Genomic DNA, 12,188 nt, shown 5'->3' on the forward strand with positions numbered 1-12,188 from the left:
TATTACTTTAGGAAAGAGTGGGTGGATATTGCAAGCTATTCTAGGTAGGGAAGTCTATCTTTTTTGGATTATATGAAGGTATCTATGTAACTCTTCCAATGTATATGAAAATATTACTCCTATGTCTTTTCTGCTTTATAAGTGTTTGAGATCACCTGTTTTACAAGCCTGTTTTAGAGATGATCTTATCTCTTCTGGAGCACTTGACTCCTACATTTAGGAGTTAAATTGTTACCTTTATAAACTGTTTTCATATTGAAAATAATGCTGTAACTTACCCTTTTTGCTGATCCAATTAATAGAAAGTACAGCCTATGGCTCAAAGTATTTTTGAGGTTGCCTGGATTTTTGAATGCTAAAACCTTGTATGATTTTATTTTCTTATCTATAAATATTTCTTGTATATTTTTTATCCAATAACTACTAAAATATTCACTTCTTAAGGCTGTTTTGTGGGCTATCATCCTGTTGTTTTTACTAAGAATATAGGTTATTTGCTTTATCCAAATGCAGAAAAAAAAACACATTTTCACTTTTCTCCTATTTGGAGACAAATTCGGTTCCACTTCATGATTATCAAGGCCACAGCTAAGGATTTACAACTGGCATCACAGCACCTCTAGAATCTGCCCTGTTCTCTCATGCTGATCCAAGAACTTATCATAGGCCATTTTGACTCATTTACTAAAAGTTTCTGCTAGGAGACAAGGGCACCCCCCAACACATACACACCTTCTCTCTCATATACCCAAGAATGCAAAAGTATAAAGTCAACAACTGCCAGGATTGCCTCCAGTTAGGGCCCGTCTGACCCTGGTGATCTCGGCCTTCCTTTCTTTATGCTTTTGTTTTTTTAAAACTATGCTTCATCTCTGGGGTCTTGACCTCCTTTTCTCTGATTTTCGTTTCTATTTCCCCTTTAATCTCATTTGGACACCAGTTGCCTCTAGAAAGCCAGCCTCTGCCTTTCTTCTGGTTTAATTGTTTCGACTCCAGCCCCCAGCAACTTAACAGTTGCTGTTGGTGGACACTCAGGATATGTTAGCCAATGGACCGGACACACCCACGGCCTAGTTCCTTCATCCTAAAACCCTGAGGGATGACAAGGGGCTAGCACACCCACTGGGTATCTACACATAGGGAAATGTCACTTAAATAGGCAGTACTCATTTTCTCAGGTTGGTTTTAGCTCTGACTTGAAAGTCCAGCGAAAACAGCTTCATTGCGCTGCTTTCTTGTCCCAGGGAAGTCTAACTATGGCCTTGGAGGCCCTCCCTTTCTGAAGCATTGTATCCTGAGTGGTGGGCATCGTCCCAGGCCTTCACTACTACCCGTGCAAGCTTACGCGACTCTGTGGTGTCTTCACCACCTCTGGGCCTTCCTTGGCCACTCCATTTCATGATGAGGATACGAGAACAGGGGCTAAAGGCAAAGCACAAGATGAGCAATCCAGAATTGGGAAGAAACCTGTGTTTCTGGCCCCACTGTGCATTGGTACTGTAGTAATGAAACAGTATGACGTAGCTGAAAAGGCCATGGGCCTGAGTCAGAGGACCTGGGTTCCAATTCTGGCTCTGCCACTTACCTGCTCTGTGACCTTGGGCAAGGAACTTCACTTTTCTGCCCCTAAATTCCCTCACCTGCAAAAATGGGGGTTCAGTACCTGTTCTGCCTCCTACTTCAACTGCGAACCTCATGTGGGACCCGATTACCTTGTATCTACCCCAGTGCTTAGTACAGTGCTTGTACTGTACTGAGACAGAGAGCCCCATGTGGGATATGAACTGTGTCCAACCTGATTGGTTGTATCTCCCAGCAGTTAATACAGTGCCTGGCGTTTATTAAGCACTTAAGAAGTACTATAAAGAAAAAAGTTTCCCTCCTTTTTGACCACACCTGCCCTTGCTGATTTGCCAACTCAGCCCTGAAGTACGGAAGGAAGCTATTCATGTTTCACTGACCCATTCCACCTTTGCCGTAACTCGCTCTTACAGCCTCATTCATCCTATTTCCAGAAAAGAGCCAGTAAACTGGCTGTTTTCTGCCTAGCAGCAAGTTTTAAAATTTAAGTGATGATAGATTGAAGTCTCCAGTAGTGTTCCTTGAAATTTATAATTCAAAAATAGATTTATTTCTATGGAAATTAAAGGTTTCCTTCTTTCTTTGATTACTAGTTATGGGACTCAACTCAGGAGGCTCATTTTTATCAACCCCACTTGCCATTATCAGAAAGGAGCTGTATTAAATGGTGTTAAAAAATGTGCTTTAACACAGCAGTATTAGCACCAGCCCAGAGTCTGAAAAAACATTTTATTGAATCTAAAATTAAATTATCTGCTTGAAATTTTTTAAAAATGAAAATTCAGACAGCAGATCCTTCTATTAGGTTCATCAGTTTGAGAATGTGGGTAAATGGGAGACCTCTGGTCAGTTTTTTGCTGGCTGGTTGGATCTAAGGAACAATGGAATTTTTTTCTTTGTGATCTATCTTCAAAACATCATTACCATATACACTTAGATTCTGAAGTTCTGAATCCTTTGGGTCATTGTCCCCATGTCAATGATTTAAGGGAAGGAGTTGAATATATAAGAATATATGATCTGAAAAGAGGATAGTATATGAGGAAGAAATTTGGCTGGAGGTTTCAGAAAGTGATTGGCAGTGGGCTATAACACCAAAAATACCAGGTAGAGAGGGCCATTTTTCTTTCATAAACAAAAGGACTATATTTGTCCCGGTAAATCAAAACATGGATTTAATCAAAACATGGATTTAATGTAGTGTTTGGGATAGGCGAAGATAAGACTGCAATTTTCTTTAAGACCTTTCTTTTCTTTAATCTTTAGCTTCTCAACAATATCTGTGGGTGCCGAAGTCCTTAATTCTCATGCTCACTCCAGAAAATAGCTTATTTTCTTTTGGAAAATGAGTAACCTCTAAAACACTGAAGTATGTCTCAAGTAGTAGAAGGCCCTGCATGGACTCACTTCATATCATGAATCCTGTGTGACCACACTGCTGCCTTAGTTTAACTAATGAGAGTGCAAAATGAAAACACTCAAAAAATGTTGATAAATGTTCTATTGTTGTGCAGAATCAAAATCTCATCAAATATAAGTGTCTTGAGTCCCCTCAGGGTGAATAACACTGTGCTAGGAGTAGACATGGTCCCTCAATCTATGAGGAAGAGAAGACTGATTGTGATCCAACCTGATCAGCTTGTATCTACCCCAGCGCTTAGTACAATACCTGGCACGGAGTAAGCACTTAACAGATACCGTTTAAAAAAAGAAAAGAAAGAAAAAATATGGTCCTTGAGCTATGGTTACAGAAGGGCTGAGATGAGGTGAGGCAGATTCAGAGAAGCTGCCACCCTGGGAAAGAACAATTTGGGTAAAAACTGAAATGGATCAGGTAGATTTGGGTGCAGGAAGCTTCAAAATTTCCCAGCTAGGTTGGAACAGAAAATTCAATCATGGACATAGGAGAGTTTAAAAAAAAAAACAACAAACCAATAATAATAACAATAATAGTACATGTTAAGTACTTACTATGTGCCAAGCACTGTTCTAAGCACTGGGGTAAATGCAAGGTAATCAGGTTGGACAAAATCCTTATCCCACATGGAGCTCACACTCTTAATCCCCATTTTACAGATAAGGTCACTAAGGCCCAGAGAAGTTAAGTGACTTGTCCAAGGTCACACAGGAGACATGTAGTGGAGTCGGGATTAGAACCCAGTACTTCTGGCTCCCAGGCCCGTGCTCTATCTATCCACTAAGCCATTCACAGAAGTAGATACAAGATAATCAGATAGGATACAGACCCTATCTCATAAGGGATTCACAGACGAAGAAGTGGAGGAGAACAGGTATTTTATCCCCATTTTACAGATGAGGAATAAGCATGTTGAGGTTAAGACCACTTAGCAGATAAGTGGCAGAGGCAGGACTAGAACCCAACTCTCATACCTTCCAGTCCCATACTCTTTCCCCTACGCAACCATTCCTCAATTAAAGCAGCTAGATAGGATGGAGCCTGCTTTCAAGAGCATAGACAATCATTCTAAAATTTATATTTAGACCATCAATCAATGGTACTTCTTGAGCACTTACTGTGTCAGTACACTGTACCTAAGCACTCAATTTTAAGGGGGCGGATAACAATAATAATAATGATAATGGTATTTGTTAAGCACTTACTATGTGCCACGCACTGTTCTAAGCGCTGGGGTAAATACGAGGTAATCAGGTTGTCCCACCCAGTCTTAATCCCCGTTCTACAGATGAGGTAACTGAGGCACAGAGAAGTGAAGTGATTTGCCCAAAGTCACACAGCTGACAAGTGGCAGAGGCAGGATTAGAACCCAAGACCCCTGACTCCCAAGCCGGTGCTCTTTCCATTAAGCCACGCTGCTTCTCATTGGATGATGGCAATGAGGGGAATGGAAGCTTATGAGTAGTGGGAGGAATAAGGTCAAAGTGGTGAGTGAAGATAATTTTTGCTCCTGAGGTTAGAATGTTCTTGAATGGGAAAAAAACTGGACTGACTCTGAAAGACTAAGCAAGTTTTGCCGATCATTATGGAAGTCAGGCTTCCAAAAGGTGGATTTTCATATAGAAAACACAAACTTAGTCTTAGCCCTATGAGAGAGAAAGGTTCTTATAGTACTGGCATTTTCACCTCTCCTTCGAAAAAGATTTTCGAATAAGTATTTGTTTTAGCTTTGAATTTCCATTTCCACATTTATATGCATTATCTAATTATTACTAAGATAAGATTACATAAGATTAGAAATCCTGATGCCTGCTCAAATAGTGATTATCATGAAAACATAATCCTAGCAAAATGTTGACTCATTAAAATGAAATAATGGTAAATGACTGTATATTGACTGCTCCGCATAATGAAAGGTTGCTCAGAAATTAGCAGGATCAATTTTGAATTCCTTGAAGGCATGCTTGAAGGCCTGTTTTTGAGAGTAGTGTTTTCAAATGTCAGCTTTCATTGTTTCTCCTGTTTTATGTGTAATGTGCATGAGTGCTGACTGGAATCAAAGAACATAAAATGCTTACTCCAGTTACCTTTTCACGTGAACAAGAAGTCACAATTGCTTTTGTCATCTGAATTTTGAATTTATGGTTGCAGTACTCTCAAGGCGATAGATTTGCAACCTCCTCTATCATCTCTTGCCTTCTATTCACTGATTGATGTATTGACAACTGATCTCTATCTTCAGGCAGAACAGAGCTTAGCGAACAGCTGTGTACTAATGTCATACTTATTAAGTGTTTACTGTTTGCAGTGCATTTAACTAAGCACTTGGGAGAGTTGGTAGACACGTTCCCTGCCCTCAATGAGCTTACAGTATAGATGCGTTTATGTATTTGTACATCTCACTGTGCCTTACCAAGTTCTCATATGTTGAACTATTCAGTTACTGTACTGAAAAAGTGTTCCAATGTTTAAGCTTAATCAAATTCCAATTCAAGTTAGAGACTGTTCTTACTTTATGTTCCAGGACTTTAGGAGGCAAATAGAATCATCATTTTACTACTCATTAAATGAACAGTTGAGCTCATTGTGGGCAAGGAATGTGTCAACTAGCTCTTGTTGTGCTCTCCCAAATGCTTAGTACAGTGCCCTGCACACAATAAGCACTCAGTAAATATCATTGATTAAATGATTCCTGGTGTGAATACTATTTCATAATCATGAAATTACATATAAAATATACACTTTCCATCCTCAGCCAACAGTCTTTTTTAGCATTGGCGTTGTTGCGAAGAAGTGAGAATAGTTGTGCAGCATTTTGATTACTGGAGTTAAAAATGAATGAATTGGGTGTGAGGGATTGGAAATATATCAGTGTTTCTCAGTCCTCATTTGCAGAACTACTTCATGGCCTTCTTTTCTGAAGTTTTCTTGATTAGAGGGTATCAGTGCTGCAAATTAGTTTCATAATGCCAAGCTGTTTCCAAGGATTGAATTTTTTTGAGGTATTTGTTAAGCACTTACTCTGTTCCAGGTTCTGTGCTAAGCACTGGGGTAGATGCAAGGTAATCAGGTTGGACACAGTCTGTGTCCCACGAGGGGCTCAGTGTTTCTCAGTCCTCATTTGCAGAACTACTTCATGGCCTTCTTTTCTGAAGTTTTCTTGATTAGAGGGTATCAGTGCTGCAAATTAGTTTCGTAATGCCAAGCTGTTTCCAAGGATTGAATTTTTTTGAGGTATTTGTTAAGCAAATACCTGTTCCATGTTCTGTACTAAGCACTGGGGTAGATGCAAGGTAATCAGGTTGGACACAGTCTGTATCCCACAAGGAGCTCACGGAGTTAATCCCTATATTACAGATGAGGTAACTGAGGCACAGAAAAATCAAGTGATTTGCCCAAGGTCACACAGCACATAAGTGGAGGCACCAGAATTAGAACCCTCTCTGAACAGCATCCTCTGATGTAACCAGTGATCTTTTTCTCACCAAATCTGATGGCCTCTGTTCTGTCCTGTTCTGTTTGTTAGTATGTTTGGTTTTGTTCTCTGTCTCCCCCTTTTAGACTGTGAGCCCACTGTTGGGTAGGGACTGTCTCTATATGTTGCCAATTTGTACTTCCCAAGGGCTTAGTACAGTGGTCTGCACATAGTAAGCGCTCAATAAATACGATTGATGATGATGATGATGTCCTAATCATCCTAGATCTCTCAGCTGCCTTTGACACTGAAACTTTATCCAACCTTGTTTTCACTAACACTGTCCTCTCTTGGTTCTCCTCCTGTCTCTCTGACCGCTCCTTTTCAGTCTCTCTTCCAGGCTCCTCCTCTGTCTTCCACCCTCTGACATTGGGGGTCCCTCAAAGCTCAGGTCTAGGTCAATCAATCATATTTATTGAGCACTTACTGTGTGCAGAGCACTGTACTAAGCGCTTGGGAAGTCCAAGTTGGCAACATATAGAGACAGTCCCTACCCAACAGTGGGCTCACAGTCTAAAAAGGTCCTCTTCTATTCTCCATCTAAACCCATTCTCTTGGAGAACTCATTTGTTCCCCTGGCTTCAAATACCATCTCTATGCAGACGATTCAGTGTGGCTTAGTGGAAAGAGCCCGGGCTTGGGAGTCAGAGGTCGTGGGTTCTGATCCCACCGCCTCCACTTGTCAGCTGTGTGACTTTGAGCAAGTCACTTAACATCTCTGTGCCTCAGTTACCTCATCTGTAAAATGGGGATTAAGACTGTGAGCCCCACGTGGGACAACCTTGTATCTACCCCAGCACTTACAACAGTGCTTGGCACATAGTAAGCACTTAGCAAATACCATCATTATTATTGTTATTATTGTTGTTATTATTATTATCATTATTATTCAGCATAACATAGTGGATAGAGCATGGGCCTGGGAGTTGGACGGTCTTGGGCTCAAATCCCGGCTCTGTCGCTTGTCTTCTGTGTGGCCTTGGGAAAGTCACTTCTCTTCTCTGTGCCTCAGTTACCTCATCTGTAAAACGGGGATTAATCAATCAATCAATCGTACTGATTGAATGCTTACTGTGTGCAGAGCACTGTACTAAGCGCTTGGGAAGTACAAGTTGGCAACATAGAGAGACGGTCCCTACCCAACAGTGGGCGAGATTAAGACTGTAAGCCCTATGCAGGACAGGGTCTGTGTCCAATCCGATTTACTTGTATCCACCCCAGTGCTTAGTACAGTGCCTGGCCCATAGTAAGCGCTTAACAAGTACCGTAGTTATTATTATTATCTTCCTCTCCAGCCCTGACTTCTCTCCTTCTCCGCAATCTCTCCTGCCTTCAGAACATCGCTATTCTGATGTCCCGCCAACATCTCAAACTCAATATGTTCAAAACCAAACTCCTTATCTTCCCACCAAACCCTGCACTCCCCCGTCTTTCCCATCACTGTAGACAATGCCACTATCCTCCCTGTGTCCCAGGCCTGAAATCCTTGGCGTTATCCACAACTCCTCCCTTTCATTTCAACCTACGTATTCAATCTGTCATCAAATCCCATCAGTTCAACCTTCACAACACTTAACGTTGTCCCACTCTTACTACTGCATCACTGTTATCACTGATCTTCTTGCTTCCTGTCTCCCCACTCCAGTCCATAACGCACTCTGCTACCCAGATCATTTTTCTAAAAAAATTCAGTCTATGTCCACCCACTCCTCAGAATCCTCCAATGGTTGCCCATGTACCTCCAAATCAAATAGAAACTCCTTACCATTAGCTTTAAAGCATTCAGTAAGTTTGCCCCATCCTACCTCACTTCACTAATCTTCTACTACTGTTCAGCCTACACACTTCTTTCCTCTAATGCCAGGTTACTCACTGTGTCACAGTCTTGTTTATCTCACCACTGACCCCTTTCCCACATCTTCCCTGTATCCCACATCTTCCCTGTATCCTGGAACACCCTCCCTCTCTCTATAAGCCACATCACCATTCCCCCACTGTCAAAGCATTATTAAGGTCACATCTCCTCCCGGAGGCCTTCCCTGATTAAGCCGTCTTTTCTCCAGCTCCCTCTCCCTTCTGCATCATCTATGAACTTGGATCTGTGACTTCTGGGCAATTGATAGTCACCCCACCCTTAACCCCACAGCACTTAGGTACATATTTTCAAATTACATATTAAAATTATGTTTTTATAGTAATGTCTGTCCCCCCTCTAAACTGTAAGCTCATCGTAGGCAGGGACCATGTCCGCCAGCTCTGTTTTATTGTACTTTCTGAAACATTTAGTACAGTGCTCTGCACATAGTAAGTGTTCAATAAACACCATTGTTCATGATGATGATACTGATGATGAATAAAAGATGTTGTAGACAGAAAAGCTTACTACAGGATGAATTTAAAAACTATTGGTACATCTTCCTCTTTAAATATCAAAGGTCAAAATTTGTACAGTCTTTACCTTCTCATTCTTTAACTAAATGCAAAGTAACTATTACGTAATGCTCTAAATAAGTAGAAGAAAACGAGGATTTGGATATCTGAATATTAAACCATTGATGGGTCCATTCCTTTTTTTAAATAGACATCAATTCTCCTGATGAAATATTTTTCTTCTTCCTTTCAGGTGGAATGTGTTGGGTATCCAAGGCTCCTTACTTAGCCTTTTTGTGGAACCAATTTACTTCTCTAGTATCATCTTGGGGAGTTTATATCATGGGGACCACCTTTCCAGAGCTGTATACCAGCGGATATCAGAGATAGAAGATCTACCACCTCTCTATACCCTCAACAGACCTTTACTTAGTGGCAAGTATCTGAAAGAAAGATGGAATGACTATTTCAGATAATGATATTGATTTGCAGTTCTTAAATCCCTTCTAACTGAAAATTGTCGATACGTTGGTCTGGGGCTAAGATTCTAAGATGAGGAAGTTTAGGTTCAAAAAAACTAATCTGAGCTAAATGATTTGGTGTTTCGCTTTAGGTCCTCTTGATTTACATAGAAATGTATATCTTTGCACTCCTTTAAATGAGCGATTTTTCATGTTTTGAGAATGAAGGCTTTGATGCCAATCAATAAAAGGAAATCGCTCAAACTCAACAAATTTTCTATTTCCCTTTCACCACCTGACAGAGAATTAGATCTCATAGTTGTTTATTGCAGAATCAGAGATTGGCTCCTTCTTGGAAAAGTATGGAATATCAGATTCACTCAACATGCAGTAAGATGCTTTTTCATCTCATTGTATTTTCTTTCTTTTATCACCCAGGGTTAGATGTAACTTTGACTTTGTTAACCAAATAGTTTCACTCATGCTGCTTTAGAGCTCTTAAACATGATCCTAAAGATCATCCCATACTAGACTTTGAAGTGGATCTGGTAATAAGGTCCATGACAGTCTCCAAATAGAGTGTTCAGAAAATATTGTAGTAGTAGTTGCAGCTGCTGTTTAAGGCCTTTGTTACTGTTTTTATAGAATTTCAATGGCTAACAATAAGGCGAACAAGAGCATTTGAATTCACGGGTCCTAAATCCTATACTCTCTTACTGTAAAAGGACACTGTTAGGGTATTTTTTAATCATTAATTTTTTTAAACTTACCACTGAAAGCTTAAAACTAAAGTCTTGTCTCCTTGCCAAAATGTTTTTACTCCTATGTTCGTGTACAATGCTTTATTTTATGAACTCACAATCTAAGTAGGCAGGAGAACAGGTATTGAATTCCTGTTTTACAGGTGAGGGAACTGAGGCACAGAGAAGGTAAGTGAATTGCCTGAAGTCACACAGCAAGCAAGTGGCAGAGCTGGGATTAGCACCCAGGTCTTCAGACTATAAGGGCAGTGTACTTTCCAGTGGACCACCCTAAGTCTTCAGAAGTCCTGAGCCCCAAAGGAGGGTCTAGGAACATTTCTCAGGGTTCCGCTTCTGAGTGACAATTTGAAGTGTTTGCAGCCTCTATCTTTAAAATGGAGGGAGGAGCCTCTTTTTAATTCAGCTCTAGCTCAGTGAAAAGAATCCCAGAGGCTGGAGAGTTTGCTTCACCCCCATGCCTGACTCCTGGAGGAATCTAGATTTCCAGAAGTGGAAAATAGAAACGAAACATTCGGAAATTACTCACTGAGACTCTCATAGCCCCTGGGGCTGTAGAACAGAAGCTCACCTCTCAAAATCTGAGTTAAAATCCAAGTTTGTTGTCCACCCAATTGTACCAAAATGCAGTTTTCACAGTACGGTTTGGTAGGACATTGTTAGGGAATATGGATCCAACAGTCCTAACCTGTTTGGATGCAGCCCAGTGTGGTGCTATAAGATCTGATCCATGTTCCCACGAATGGTTTCAGAACAGGTGAGTTCTCAGGCACTGGTGTTCCTTAACAGAAGGCTTTGCAAGAATGCCACTCTCAAGGTAAAGGAAAACTGAGTGTAATTCAATTTACAATTAATTCACAGGGGCTGCTATAATTTGCTCCTGTATATACATTGTTATGTCTCTACCTAGTTTGAACATACTGTTCTTTTTATTGTATGGTATTTGTTAAGCACATACTATACATCTAAAGCGCATCTCAATCCCCATTTTACAGATGAGGTAGCAGAGAAGTTAAATGACTTGCCCAAGGTCACACAGCAAACGGAACCATGCAAACCCACGAGTAGGCTGGCAGTTGATCTGTTTTTCTCTGTTGATCTCCTGTTGATACAGATACAGTCTGGGACATGTTTATATCGTTTTGTTTTTTTAGACAACAAGCCTTCCTCCTTGTTCTCTCCTGCCTGAGCTCTGTTTCGAGTTAATATGAGAGGCAGAGGATACCCTGGAGAGGTACTCTTAAGGACAGGAGGAATTGGATTGAAGGAGATTTATTTCTTGAGGGCAGGGATCGTGTCTTCCAACTCTTATCGTATTGTACTCTCCCAAGAACTTAGTTCAGTGCTCTGCACACATAAGCGCTCAATAAATACCACTAATTGATTAAAGGATGAGAAAAAATAAGGTTCAATAGTGGTCCCAGGAGAAAGGAGAGATCCACAGTGTAGAAGGCAGATGAGGGGTCGAGAAGGATTAAGATAGAGTCTCTTAGGTTTGGTAAGAAGGAGATCATTGGTGACCTTGGAGAGGGTGATCTCAGTGGAGTGAAGAGAGCAGAAATCAGATTGTAAATGATCAAGAAGTGAATTGGAGGAGAGCAAGCGGAGTCAGTGTGTTTATATACCCATTTCAGGTACTTGGAGAGGAACAGGAGGAAAGGGCACTATACTGAGTACTTGGGGGTGTACAGTAGAGTAAGTAGACACAATCCTTGCCTTAAAGAGGCTTACAGTTTCCACTTGAGAGATGGCAGGGAAGATGAGAGAGTATAGATTAAGTGGAAAGGAGGGAGCTGGAGAAATGAGGGGAGGATCTGGGACTTGTATCCCTCCCCAGATTGGGCGGGATATCCAGCAGCTTGGAGGATAGGAATGGAATTTAACATGAACTTGATGTGTTGAGTAAGGGGGAAGAAACAAAAAGAATGAAGTTTAGTAGAGTACACATACTGGATAGTAAACTTAAGAAGGGAAAATTTACTGTATGAATAAAAGCTGATGAGATCAGTGGTTTGGTTTATGGAAAAAATATTGGTGTTACCATATGCTAAATTTGTCCAACTATAGTGCTGATACTGCCAATATCAAAATAAACAAGTAATCAATAAACACGACTGAATGAATGA

At 40.8% G+C, this 12,188-nt stretch overlaps 1 protein-coding gene across 5 annotated transcripts in view; it reads left to right on the forward strand.

The window, feature by feature from the left end:
* ADARB1 (adenosine deaminase RNA specific B1) overlaps nucleotides 1–12,188 on the forward strand; it is a 219,952-nt gene that overhangs the window by 187,028 nt on the left and 20,736 nt on the right. For all 5 annotated transcript variants that reach the window (XM_038748933.1, XM_038748934.1, XM_038748935.1 and 2 more), the window contains one exon: nucleotides 9,097–9,278. In XM_038748933.1, coding sequence (XP_038604861.1) covers nucleotides 9,097–9,278 — 182 coding nt within the window. The remainder of the gene's footprint in view (nucleotides 1–9,096; nucleotides 9,279–12,188) is intronic.

This window comes from Tachyglossus aculeatus, chromosome 7 (genome assembly GCF_015852505.1).
Source record: "Tachyglossus aculeatus isolate mTacAcu1 chromosome 7, mTacAcu1.pri, whole genome shotgun sequence".
Taxonomy (NCBI): Eukaryota; Metazoa; Chordata; class Mammalia; order Monotremata; family Tachyglossidae; genus Tachyglossus; species Tachyglossus aculeatus.